This window comes from Hydra viridissima, unplaced genomic scaffold (assembly GCF_058129835.1).
Source record: "Hydra viridissima isolate aposymbiotic clone 2 unplaced genomic scaffold, HvirCarnegie_v1 scaffold_6, whole genome shotgun sequence".
NCBI classification, from domain to species: Eukaryota; Metazoa; Cnidaria; class Hydrozoa; order Anthoathecata; family Hydridae; genus Hydra; species Hydra viridissima.
Window position 1 is genome coordinate 17,575,249 of NW_028324305.1, and position 14,199 is coordinate 17,589,447.

General features: G+C 29.2%; 1 protein-coding gene and 1 pseudogene across 3 annotated transcripts; both read right to left on the reverse strand.

Moving 5' to 3' along the window:
• Positions 1–174: 174 nt before the first annotated feature.
• On the reverse strand, positions 175–4,396 carry LOC145190689 (uncharacterized). 2 transcript variants are annotated; one of them, XM_090091672.1, is made up of 9 exons: positions 4,147–4,396; positions 3,298–3,976; positions 2,501–2,556; positions 2,099–2,220; positions 1,836–1,902; positions 1,488–1,537; positions 1,073–1,255; positions 847–961; positions 175–741 (listed from the first exon to the last, which is right to left on the reverse strand). In XM_090091672.1, exons 2-9 carry the CDS (start codon positions 3,898–3,900, stop codon positions 243–245), a joined length of 1,695 nt encoding a protein of 564 aa, XP_089947798.1. In that variant the 5' UTR covers positions 3,901–3,976; positions 4,147–4,396; the 3' UTR covers positions 175–242. The 2 variants fall into 2 exon arrangements, with proteins under 2 accessions (XP_089947798.1, XP_089947797.1); XM_090091671.1 differs by lacking the exon at positions 4,147–4,396 and having other exon boundaries at positions 3,298–3,886.
• Positions 4,397–10,788: 6,392 nt separating this feature from the next.
• On the reverse strand, positions 10,789–13,736 carry LOC145190442 (uncharacterized; annotated as a pseudogene). Its single transcript, XR_016453666.1, has 3 exons — positions 13,644–13,736; positions 11,589–11,886; positions 10,789–11,439 (listed from the first exon to the last, which is right to left on the reverse strand). The product of XR_016453666.1 is annotated as an uncharacterized LOC145190442 (transcript).
• Positions 13,737–14,199: the final 463 nt, after the last annotated feature.

The following is a 14,199-nucleotide window of genomic DNA, read 5'->3' on the forward strand; positions in this document are numbered from 1 at the left end:
TTAAACCACTTTTCCTGAAATGCGGCACCCACTCTAAATGAGCGAACGTAAATTTTAAATGGTCCCTCATTTTCATTACATCTGTTTTGTTTAGAAATCTGTTATCAGATTGCTTTACTTGACATTAAAGCAATTTTATTTTTTTAAGTTTAAAGCAATTTAGAACATTGTTGATAGCTAATCAAGTACGTTTACTTCATTGTAATGGACAGAAAAGGTATAACAAACTATTGATAATCTTTTTACACTAGTACTAAGCTTCTTTCCTTACTATCAATAATAAACTGTTTTTTATCGGGTTGCTTTGAAGTTGGTTTCATCTTCTTTGTGCTCTTGCTTTTCGTCTGGCTAAAAACATCTGTATCATCGACTGAAATTTTACCTGGATTGGTTAGTGCTATTGGTTGTTGAGAAAGAGGCCTTCTATCATCAACTGGTTTGGAACTTTCTTTACTCATATCAGAAGCTTCTTTTAAAAATCTTTTTAATTGTTTTTTATATATTGCCTCGCTAGATACAAAATCTTCGTAATAAATAGGGTTGTCGAGACCATCTGCGCTAGGCTCGTACTTATTATTAAGGTCATCTTTCCACGGTGTTTTTCCGCTTTTTTTAACATTTAAATGGGAGGATAAATGAGATGATCTAGAATGTTGTCGTAAAGAAGATTGAAGACGAATCGAATCGGTTATATCTTTTGCTTTTGCCAGATCGTTATCTAATGTGTCATTTGCATTAGATCTAAAACGAACATAAAAAATGAAAATCATCTACATTTTCTTCATATACTACAGATTTAATGCTCAATAACTAAATCGTCACTTTGCATAAATTGTCATAAATTACCTCGCACTTTTCATTGGTATATTGTAAGCATGTGAACAACAATAGCAAAACAGTAAAATAAGAATTAAGAGCAATATGGTACCACATATAATTGCCACCAAAATATAATCTTCTTCTATGTAAAAAAAAAAAAAAAAGGATCGTTAAAATGATGTTTTTTAGAAAAATTGAATTTTGTTTCTCAAAATAATGATAATATTAATTTATTTATAATAAAGCAACTCACTTTCATGTTTCACTGGACAATAGTTAGTGTTACAAAAACTATTCTCGATGATTATTTCATCACCCAGTAAGCAAATACCACCATGGATGGGTTTAGGATAACAAACTCCAGTTCTTGTCTGGGTACCATTAGAGCAAGATTTTGTGCATGAGGTCCAATTTGTCCAGATCCTCTGTGTTCCGTCTACAATTATTACAAAAGTTAATAACTTTATAACATTTGTAAATGAATTGAATGAAATAAGATGAATTTTTCTCTTGTTATCATTTGATGGGTAGGCAATACTTTCTTTTTATGACTTTAAGTCTTAGCTAATTAGTTCTGACTTAAAGTCGTAAAAAACTTTAACTGTATTGTAAATTGAAAAGCATAACTGTATTACGCATGAAAACACTGTTACTGAATTGTAACTTACTGATTGGATAAGACTCATTACATCTATCTCCTCGATAGCCCAATTCGCACCTATAAATTAAGAAAACTACCATGGTATAAGCCTAACTTTACTTATCTAAAGCAGTGTCTCACAACATGGGATGTACGGGCAATTCGATTGTTAATGAGGGCAATTTGAAAATGGGCTTTTAAGTTTTTTTCAGTGAGCAAAACAATTTTTGATTTAAAAATTATTTTTTATGTTCCAAAGTGCCTACTTCGACTTTACGTTGGGAAACATTGATCTAAGTTGACAAAACATCTGGCAAAAAAAAAAATATTTTACCGACATAAAAAAATATTTTACCGACATAAAAAAATATTTTACCGACATATTAGTGTTTTGTTTTCTTCGCAAACGCCTTTACCACTACATGAGAGTAGACTGCATCGCTCTGAAAGGAAAAACGTGACATAATCGTGATATTACTTTCGAAGTGTATTAAATAATTTCTTTCTTTGCTTGACTATTTTAAACAGAACTTTTCCGTAACAGTAAACACCTGTGATTAATTTAAGGTTTAGAAGAAGATTTAAGTGAAATCTTTCTATAAAAAACAAAAAATGTTTTTCCCTAGAAACATGTGTTACCTTGGAAACTAATAATTTGTATTTTCAGTCCTCCATTAGTCAAATTTGTTTTTAAACTAGTTACGTTTATATTTGAAGTAAAGTTGAAATACAAAGTCGCATCAAACAAAACGCTTCCATTACTAATAAAAAAAAAGACAAAATATTGTGAAAGTATTTCAAAAATGAATTTGGAAAGCAAACTAAAGTTTTACACTTTAACGATTGCTTAACAATTTAAGTGTTTAAGGTATCATTAAGGACTTTTTTTTTTTTTTTTTAGAAAATGCGCTTTGGATATCTAGCTGAGATATCTACCTTATAAAGTTTGCAATAAAAATAAAATTCTAAAATAACCCGCAAAAAAAAAAAAAATTCGAGTTTAAATACTTGTTAGAGGAATTTCAAAATTTTAAATTTTACCTGAATTTTTTTATTATTGTTTCAACAGGCGGATTCGATCGAAGAGTTTCCGAAAACTGTAAACAAGAAATTAACAAAAATGGCGGAAAAAATAATTAAACCATCAAGTTCTATAGTGGTATAAAAGATATACTCTCAATTTTTTATTATTAATAAAAAATATTTCCAAATCTTGTTAGTTTATTGAGATCACTAATCGTATTATAAAAAGTCGTATTATAAAAAGTCGTATTATAAAAACTTCAGTTAAAAAATAGAATCATTAAAAAAAAGTAGCATCAAACAGCAAACAATTTTTAAATTTCTACGAGAACAAGAACTGCAATAGTATCTTATTGTCGTCGATTATGAGTTCTATATGAGTCAATTGTTGCAATTGGATAAAGTTTTTCCTAATTTAGAAGAAGTAATCTTATTTCAATCCTTATAGTATAAATACCTAAATTATTATTGCTTTTTCTAACTTTTTACATGAACAAAAAGATGTAAATTCACCTGTTTTCTTATTGAAAACGACAAAAAATTCACCTGTTTTCTTATTGAAAACGACAAAAAATTCACCTGTTTTCTTATTGAAAACGACAAAAAATTGTATACATTTGCTCATGACACAAAAGTAGTTCTTGGGGAGACAAAAGTCATTTTTCATAGCCTTAATACGTAAGAGAAAAACCTCTTACGCTTCAGGGCCATTCTACAGCGGATTTCCGATTTACATCAGTAAAGAATTTGTTTAAACTGCATTTGATATAGAAGATAAGAACTAAAAATAAAGTCAAAGTTAAAAATGAACTCACTTCCGTAATAAGCAGCGCAGAAAGATTTGCAAATTCTTTCGATTTTGGATTTTTAAGATTTTCAACGAATGTCATTTCGATTTTTCCAGACAAATCAAACTGTAGAAACCACTTCAGTGATGCGTTGGATGTTTCTATATCAACTGTAATGGGTGTAAGAGTAGTTGATGCAACGGAAGAAACCTGCTTCATTGTTGAGCTAAAAGCTTGTAAAATTTCAGTCGATGTTAAATTAAAATTTTTTTCAGTAGAATTCGTGACGAAAGTTGGAGTTGTCAAAAAAGCTGTATTTAAAGATGGTGTTAATGACCACGTTGGGCTGGAGGTTGTTAAATCAGCTATACTCGGATGAATATTTAACATAGAAGTCATCAGTATAATATTAGTGAACAAATTTATGTTCATTTTTGAGATATCTGTTTGATCGTCGAAGCTCATTCCGGCTGAGTTAGTTGTGCTAACGTTGTAAAAGTTTAGACTCACGCCTGCAGTTACACTAAAAACTGAGCTATTCATATATATATATTTTTTGAGTAAATACTGTTGAGCAAAAGTTGAAATGTGTTTACTATATTCACATTTGAACTCCAACAATTGAAACATTCTGAAATATTTTTTATTGATAAGAGTCGAATGAATTATTAAATCGCATAAATGGTATGAAGCACTTTCTTTGACGCTGTAATAAATTTTCTTTAATAAATTTGAAAATTTGATTATTTGCTGTTTGATTTAGCAATTAATTCTTGTTTTTTTCGTTAAAAGGATTCCGTTAACGAGAAAAGTTCTTTAAATCTTTTGATAAATATAAAGTATAAAAGATAATCAAAAGAGAAAAGCTGAACTAACCTCCAGAAAACCTGGTGAACTTGCAGAATTGGTTTGAGGTTGAAACATTAAACAGAGGCTAACTTCCTATTCGTGTTTTCACTTGATAACAAAGAAAATTCGTATTCCTAGTTTAGAAAGTATGGAATGTATTTGATGTAGTTGGTTAAGTTTTGTGTTGCACCTCTTAAGGAGTTCATCCCTATTACAAAAGCCAATTAAACTTTCAAATTCGCGCCAATGATTAACACTTTGAATTTTTAACCCAATTACATGCATTTGGTGTAAGTCTAAATGATATTGATTCACAGGTCTGCTAAATTTACATAAGTTAATCAAACATTCATTGGTATGGTACAGTCTGATGGTTCAAAATTTTGCAATCGATCAAGAAACTAGGGCTATATATGTTTATATAAGGATAAGTTAGCATTTCAACGAATACAATAAATATGCAGAAACACGAATAATTTCGCATTTGCAGCAACTCTTGCAAACTTATTTTTTTAATTTTTTTTTAGAATTATTACAGACACTCTGAACCAATTAGTTCTTTATCTATTTTTATTTAAATGAATCTCATTTTTCACTTAATTCGTTTGAACTAATTTGTGTTAAATTTGTAAGTAAGAAAATATTTACTAAATTTTCTAAGTAAACATGAAAGAAGTTATCGCACTTTACAAATCGTAAAAAAATTTGAATTTTAAAATTGCTAAAATTTAAATGCAATTTATTAATTACAAAATCAATCAATCAATAAATAAGTTTTAAATAGAATCTATTTTATTATTAGTAGTATAAAATTTCAAATAGTAATCCAAGGGTCTTAGGTTCGAATCCCGCTATGAGCACAAATCATCATCGATGAGGTTGGAAATCGGGAACCCACTCATTAAATGCTATTCCCCATGCGATGGTGCTCTGTGATAAGACCCTTAGGTCTTTTTATAGTTTACCTAACAACAACAAAAAATTACTCAGAAAAAATCTTCAATCATTTATTTTCGGAATCATTTATTTTCCCTTTTAAAGTTCCTTCTCTTGCTAAAAAAATATGATTACATCGTTGTTGCTAATTATAACGTTTTTTCTTTTTTTAAGAATTACTCTAAGCCACCATGAATATCAGCCTAATATGTAGAAAGACCTTTATGCAAAGTGAGACAGTAGACAAAAATACAAAAGACATTAAAAAGCGTTTTTCTTAGTTTTTTTCCCAACTTTCACCATGTTTGTGCCGCTGCGCAATATTCGAACCAATTCAATTCAAACTTAGGAGCAGCTAAAAGTTTTACAAGCAACAAAATTTATTACTTCAAATGTTACATCAAAAGTTAAACCAACTCATAAAAATTGGAGATCAATCATCAAATAAAGATCAAACAGTTTCAGATCCCCCCCCCCCCCCCCCCCCTCACACATACACACATGCACACACACAAACCATGTTAGGAAGGATACAATATGTTAAGTACAGAATATTTACTAACAATGAAAACTTTAAAAGCTCAAGGTTAAATAAGATTTAATAAAAGTTAAATATTAAAATATAAAAGCGTTCAAAAAAAAAAGAAAAAGAAATTCAACTATAAAGGATTGTAAAACTTACAGAGTAGAGATAAATCTTAGATTAGTTTTTTTTACATACTTAATAAAAAAACTATACAGTTTCAAATTCAACAAGAATTGCACCAGTCGAAAATATATACAACCTGAACATGGAAGGTCTGGGATCATCATACAAATAACCTTATATTTATGTTGAGTATATCTTTATATGACTGCCTACAATCTAAAGAAGATGTCTAATTTAGCATTGATCCTATGATTCATTCCTAACATAAGTGTTTAAATAGACATAATGAACGAGTTTCTTTAATCTGCTGAGAAAAATAAGCTCAAAAGGTTGGCTGCAATTAAAAAAGGATACTTACCCTGCAAATAAGGCCTTTACTGTAATCTTGAGACCTATGCACAGGGGAACATTCCATTCCTTGTATTCTTATCTAAAAGTATGGCACTGATATAAAAGATAAGGCTGTGTATCCACGTGTATATAAATGACTCACTATTGAAATAGGTGGTCAAAAATAATATTGGTGTATTTATTTAAAGATAAAACCTTAAATGAATAAAATAAAGCTTTGAGTATTTTTCATATTTGTGTCCAGACCCACTCATGGGCATAGCGAGAAGGAACAAAAGTGTAGCTTCCCCCTCCGTTTGAATAAAAAAACGAATTAAATCGCATATCTTTCAATAAAATGTCTAATTCTTCTTAATTAAACTTTCTATGAATTTAATAAATTTAAATCGTAGACTTACGACCATAAAGTTCCAAATTGTACACAGCTCAGAACTACATTCATCATCAGCACTTTTAGCATTCTTGTCTACATTTAAATCTACTTCTAGATTTTTTGTCAACATTATCAACATTTAAATGCAACTCTTCTTAGTCATTAGTTTCATCTGATTTCACATCAGATGAATTTTCAAAAATTTTCACCTCTGTAAACTGCCTACAAACTTAAAACTTTATCTTGTAAACTTAAAGTTTTCCTATTTTTCAATATTTTAGTAAATAAGATTGAACTAATTAAGGGGTCTGAAGCATGAAAGCTCGAATGAAATAGTCAAACAAGTCAGTTTCTCTACTTATTTTCCTCGCATGGAGTTCACCATCAAGTTCATGCATTTTATGTCGAGATTCAGCTAAGTCTTCTCCATGAAACCAAGTGGAACTGGTGAATTGATGAATATTTTGCCAGCAAGTGTGAATATTTTGTGAAAGGCAGTTATGACTTTAAACAAGTTTTATTTCTCTGACAACTTGTTATACGTTTCTTTGCAGTATTTGTCAATTTTTCTGAACCAATTGGGTCTTTGCAATTGATTGCAAATGTTATATAACCAGCCAGCACACAACTTTATTTCAACGTTGTTTCAACGTCGTGTGCTTGCTGGGTAACCTGGTAATAATTTCCTCATCAACTTCTTAAGTTTTGCTATGTAAAGAAGGATCCGAAAAAGCTTTTCAGCATAGAAACTTCCTGCTCTTGATTAATAAACTCTCAAAAGAAATTCTTCAATAATCCTTTTGAATCCTATGAATCATTTTTCTCTTTCTAAATTTTGATCTTTTAAAAACTTTTCATTTCAATTTTCTTTATAAACATGTTGAATGAATAACTTTTTTTTTACTAAAAAGTAGCAAGATATTGAAAAGGTGCAAATTGGAATAATTTTGCAATCAAAGTTGAAGTTTAAGAGATTTTTGACGATTTTTTACTGTAAATGCATGAAAATTGAAGCCCAGAAATTTTATACGAGGGCAAATTTTTTATAATACTGGTCTAGTTTTTTAATGATAAAGTTGTTAAAACAAAAGATTTTTTCAAAAGTCTCTTTTTTTATTAATTAGAATAAGAGATCTTCTATTTATTGGCGCCTTTTTTGTGCATGTGCTACGTTTCCCTCTTTTCTATTGATAATTGATCAATTAATTACCAAAATTTCACCTGGGAATAAATGGCCATTAAGTTTAAATGAATCGCGTTATTTTTGATTTATTTAATCTATCCAACTTCCTTTTCCTCTGAAAATGATAATATTTGTTATTTATTAATTTATTTAACACTCTACCAAAAAAATTTTCATGAAGTATTAAATTATTTTTGAAATAATTCTTGCCAAACCTGATCTGGTAAAATTTTGACCAGATGGACAAAAAAAAAATATACCTGAGAGTATTAAATGGGAAATTGTTGGTTTAAATAAAAAAGGAAACCAGTATAATGTTGGTATAGCAATATTAGTCGGTGTTCAAAATACATTAAAAGCTTAAAAGAAATTGAGACTGTTAAAGATTCTCTAAGGTCTGATTGGCCTTCAAAGTTTAATGAAAGAGACAAAAATGTCATTTTTCGCAGAATTCAATCAAATCCTAGGATAAGCATTTATAATATAACCAGAGAATTTAATGCTTCCTCATAAAATGTCACACTTGGAAAAGAAATAGTGATAAAGGTGTTACTCAATAAAGGTATAGGATCATATATCGACATTTAAAAAACCACTTTTGACTGTAAAAAAGATTTAAAACAGTCAGCAACATTTTTTTATGGAAGAGGCAAAAATTAGATATATTAGCAGGATGGAGCACAGTGAGTCAAAATTCAAAAAAACTGGCAACCCCTCTTCCAAAAAAAAAAAATTACTTGGAACTAATAAATTAAGTTAAAATGTAACTAATACCATCAGAAAAATTGGAACTAATTGATTTTTGGCTAATTTTTAAGGGTTCGCCAATTTTTACACCGTTTCCTGAGACATTATTTTATTTATTTTTTATTGCGAAACTCACACACAAAAAGCTCGCTATAGTGTCACTCTTTTAAGGTTGATCTGGGTAAAAACAGTTCAAATTTTAATTTGAAGGCATATATTTAAGATATTTGGTAACTAAAAACTATATTTTTTACACTGCATTTTGATTTCAGATTGTCATTCCTAAGATCTAAAAAAAAGTGTCCCATATTGATTTTTTTTTATTTGTTTAATTATGAGTTTGGTTAAAAAACTAAAAGATTCTACAAGATTCCATGGAAGTTTTAACATTTTCCCATTGATAGGTATATATGAAAGCAGAAAAAAAAAATCATTTGTCCAAACTTACCTCAATTCAATATAGAATCTTTTAAAAAAGTTGAATGTAAAATTTCGTACTAATTATTTTTCACGCACTTTTCACACTATATTACTACCACAGAGGTAATTTGTCACAACTAAAAAACCAATATTTAAAAACTCATGCTCAAACAATTCATGCTAACTTGCGTACAAAATAAGGAATAATAATTCATTACTTAGATTCATCTTGAAAAGAATACATTTGGTTCCCATCATTCAAGAGTTAGGAATTAATTATGATAATTTACTTGAGTTTAGGAAGATACATTGATAGGAAGGACCATGAATCTATTGATGAACCTGAAATTATAAATCTCAAGAAAACTCCATCAATATTTAAATGCAAATTCAAATCTAAATTGCTGAAACATTCAAGAACCTTCTCAAGATTTCTGGAACATGAGCAGATCTGGTTGGATAAAGAAATAACAGTTAACAGAAAAGACGCTTCAGCAGGTCAAGATAGAAAGAACAAGGACTGGGAAGATCTAAGTGAGAGAAGCAAAAGATCTAAGGTAGTAATAAATTAATTGAATTCAAACCAATTCAAAATGTAATTACTCTCTTAATTATAAAATACTATCTTGTTTAAGATTGCCAAGTTCGCTGAACATCCTACTGAAGCATGACATTAGCTTCAATATGAAAAGCCTCCGAAGATCCTACCAAGAAAGATTTTGTTGTGGTCATGAAAAATGCTATAAATCCTGGCGAAGTTAAAAAGCAAGGAGGGTAGTTTTCTAATAAAAATGAAGATGCCTTAAGCTTTAAATTCAGTGTGATCTTTCCGATAAACAGTATTAAGTTAACAGAAATTCATCGATTATACAAAATGCAAACATTTATCCTTTACTTCATGAAATTAAGAATGAAAGGCAGGAATGTTATCCTGAGGGTAAAGTTCTGACAGAAATATCTGCTTCAACTCCTCTACAGAGTATGTTTAACCATACTCTGAAAAGGATACTAACTTTTATTGAATGCAAAAACTCTATAAGAATATTTGCTGAGGGTGGGGAAAAGTTTGAAGGTGTACTTCACTTTAGACACTGCACTAATTCTGTCGCATAAATTGAAAAAAACTAAATAAGGGTGTTAGTTACAAAACCCACTATCAGACATTTATATTTATATTATATTATATATTTATATTATATTTACATTTATATTTATATTAGATATTTATAGTAAGTCACTTTCTTGATTTTTGTTATTATATTTTTTGTTATTCAGTTTAGATAAATATTTTAAATATTCAATTTAGATAATTGTTAAATGCCAGGGGTGTCAAGTGTGCTAAAACGTAAGATTTTCGTCCCAAGTTACCCCTGCTGTCTGGCGCAATACAAACGTGGGGGAGGATTTTTGTCTAAGCAAATACTTGATACTTTGAAAAATATTTCCTGTATTGCCCATAACCATAATCTCGCTAAAAATAAAGAGCGCGGGGTGTTTTAAACTTTTTTACTGCAGCTGAAGATGAATATAATCTTTTTCGGATTTTTGGACTTAATCAACTATTAACATAGATTTTAGTTTATCTTGAAGAGGAGTTGCATTAAATTAAATTTTGTTATCCTTAAGTTTTTTCTTAAATCTTAAAAATGGAGTTTATTTTTATAAATTGTGAAAAGATTATTAGATTAGAATATGCTTTCATAATGTAATCTATTTTTCGAGATCATAAACTTTGAACTATGATATTGTTAGCGTAAACTTTCGTAAAACTAATGAGAAAAATTCTTTAAAAAAAAAGGATTATTTTATTCAGCTAAGGATGAAAGAATAGGCAGGTTAAAGATATGCCAAACTCATTCTAAAGATTCCATAAAAATACAGGGAAAAAAAAAACCATATCAAAAGAATTTTGAAAAATATATTTATGTAACTAAATACAACCAATAATTGACAAGCAACAAAAGATTATAGAAATCATAGCTTAGAATTATTATAACTATAATTATCTAAGAGATCAACACATTTAAAAATATAAACAAGAAGTCTGAAAAAACTACTGCTAAGTTGCACAAAAGAAGAGGAAAAAAAACTTCTCCTTGCATAAAAGTTAAGAAATAGAACTATTTCTTTTAAATGTTTTAAATTCTCCACACACAAAAAATTAGATTAATTAATCCTCCATCTTGATTTCAAGTTGAACTGGAGCTTGAGGAGGAGAGCGTGGAGCAGTAATAGTTAGCTTGAAATCTTTAGTATACTGTGAACTAAGCTGTGATGGATCGACATCATCAGGTAGAGACACATTTCTGGTAAATTGCTTGTGGTGTAGACTTAAACCAGTTTCAGCATTATTCTCAGTTTTAGTTTCGCCATGAACAACTAAATTCTTTCCTTTCACTTGAATAGAAATTTCCTCTGGTTTAAAACTATGCACATCTATGGTATATTTAAAGGTATCTTGGGTAGATTCACCATTGGAATCCAACTTAACAGATAGTTTTTTTGGAGCTTCAATATGCAAAATACCATCTTGACTGATATTAGAAGCAAGAGCAGCTGTATTGATGTCATCTGGAATAGTATACTTCTGACGAAACTCACTTGCCTCAAACCCATTTTCAGTTTCATTTCGATGCTTACCACATACCTCAAGAACAGATCCTGAAGAAAGTATAAACTTTAAGATCAATTGCTACAAAAATGACATTCTACAATAAATAAGTTCAAAAAAATACCTTTCAACTTTTAAAGTAATTTCTGGTTTATCTTTAACAAAAATGAATTTCTACAATAAAAAGTTCAAAATATACCTCCGACTTTTAAAGTAATTTCTTCCGGTTTGTAATGTTTAACATCAAGTTTAACAACAAAATTGTCTTTCCCAGCAGCTTTATTGCCTTTTGCATGTGAAACATATGGGAAATGCCCAACTAAATCTTTGTATAACCGATCATACTCTCTATCAATTGATGAAGCCTGTGTTCTGTCATTAAATAGAGGGAGATACCTCAAAGGAGGAAAAGTTACTTCCTACATATCATTCAAGAATGGGTCTGTTGATACTAATTCATGAACAGGTATATGCCACAATGATATTCTTGTGGTTTGCTAAAACTAATAAAATAACAATTTGTCATTATTTTTAAAAAAATTTTTGAAGCTAATTTATTATGACCGAAATGTGCTTTTCTTATTAATCATCATCATAGAGAAGGACAATCTTGTTTACTTTCTACTTAGAAGTAAAATGTAACTAATAATGTCATTATAACTAATGCCTATTTACCTGTTTGTAGATATAGATTAACAAGATAAATAATCACGCTGCGATCTATTAGTCTTACCAAGGAGATTCAACTAACCATAACCAAGTGGTTATTACTATTGATGTTTAGTCAAATAAAGCTCTTATACAGGTAAGCTTAATCAGACTTAATTGTTTTTTTTTTTTTTTTATTTTTTCCGAGAAATGTCCCGAAATATCTTATTATTTCCGGACATTTCTCGTGAGACTGGACATTTCTCGAAAGATAATTCGTAATTGTCCGCTTGCTGGTTTTAATATTTGTGTTTAGGGAGTGTAAAACCGAACAATAGTTATATAACCGGTAATATAAAGTAACTAATTCCAGGATTACATTTATTTGTTTTTAACAAGTCGTTTTATAACTGAAAATTCACTTGGCTTTTCATATAAAAAAGCTACTTTTATGTTCTCATAACAAATTTTACAGAAAATAAAGTAAAAATATAAAGTTGTTTCAAATTTTAGGATGCACGTTTTTTTGTAAGAATCGTGTTTATAAGAAACTAGTTACTAGATCCCCCAAAATCTTAAGAAACTATTAACACTAAGTTACTTCTCGATTAGAAATTTATTTTGATAAGAGTTCGAGGAGTAATTCTTAATTTGCGTTCTGTTCAATGATTGACAATTATATTACAAACTGAGGATTATATTACATTGAATGATATTGATCTAATTCAAATAATTTAAGTTGACTGTAAAACATTTAATATTACCCCGTTAACATGTTTTCAAATTGCATTTTATTTACTTTTTCTCTCTTATAATCTGAAACTTAAAAAACTCTTAAGAAACTTTTAGTACTAGAATTGTAAGAAAGTACCTTTAAAATAAGAAACTTCTTAGTACCAGCCCATTCGCTTGATTTTTTATATAAAAAAACGTGTACTAAATAATAACCGAAACATATAAATGATATTTTACAATAATTTAAACGTTTAGGTTATTTTGCTATCTCAGGTGTGGTATATAATTTAAAATCAGTAAATTAACCAATGCACAAATAGGATGAATTACTGTCTAAACATGACGTTCCAATTGCAACAGCACAAAGGGCTTGAAAATAAAAAAACCGTGCTGGATAGATAACTTATGGCTAAAAAATAATCGATTTTTAGGTTTTGACGAGTTTAATACATTTAGGAAATATTCTCTGATAAGTAAAGTTATCCCATTTTTCTTTTTTCTTTTTAAATAAGGGAGATTTCAAGTAAAAAAGTAAGGGAGATAGCATATTAAAAATGCTTATTTATAACATAAAATTACCAAATGTGCATAATTTACAGAAAGATTGTTCATCATTAAATTGTTATTAACACATATTTATGTTTCAGAGTAAGTTTTCCCTTTGTTTTTTTTTTTGCGAAATAATGTGCCTCTGAATTGGAATAATCTTTGTAAACAATTTTTAAATAAATCGAAATAATCTTTGTAAAGTAACTTTGTCTCACAAAGTAAAATGAAGCGGTATAAGAGCGTAATTTCTGGCTATTGATAATAAAATTTTTTACTGAAATTTTTTCCAGTTCTTTCGTGGTGTAAATTCTATTTCTTTTACTCGGTCATATATTGTTACTGTTTGGCGATGTCTATTATGTAGAACATACACTATTTCATCGAATGTGTCGATTCTAGCTCTGGAATATTTCATTTTGATAGGAACAAACGTTTAAATTTTGTAATCCAAGCCAACAAAAAATTTTTTAAAAAGATTCTTAGTACTGGCTGTTTTAATGCCCCAGTCTAATACTGGAGCGTCGTATTATTTTTGTCTTGACTGACACACTAAAGTGACTGTTATGATGGAAGAACAGAAGATGACCTTTAATGAATAATCATTTCATGGTATGCTCTATTTTAAAAATATGATTCCTTACAGCAACTCAACATCACGCAGAATTCTGTATTTGCATATGGAACTACAAAAAATTTTACATTTTCTCAAGTAAGCGTTCTTCCCTCTCATTCTTTTTTTAAACTTTTCAATATCACTTTTGTTTGTAATCAAACGTCAAGTCATGTGAAAGGGAGTAGAAATTGCAAAGGGATAGGTACCAAAACTAAGCATACGTTTATTTCATAAAACGATGTCGCTGTCACATCTAAAATCAACT

Excerpts from the sequence above, each read along its gene's own strand:
- LOC145190689 (XM_090091672.1), bottom strand. The coding sequence starts at position 3,900 with ATGTTTCAATTGTTGGAGTTCAAATGTGAATATAGTAAACACATTTCA. Across the intron at positions 1,903-2,098 it reads ACAAATTATTAGTTTCCAAG|AGCGATGCAGTCTACTCTCA; the intron begins GTAACACATGTT and ends TTTTCCTTTCAG. Across the intron at positions 962-1,072 it reads TTGTCCAGTGAAACATGAAA|AAGAAGATTATATTTTGGTG; the intron begins GTGAGTTGCTTT and ends TTTTTTACATAG.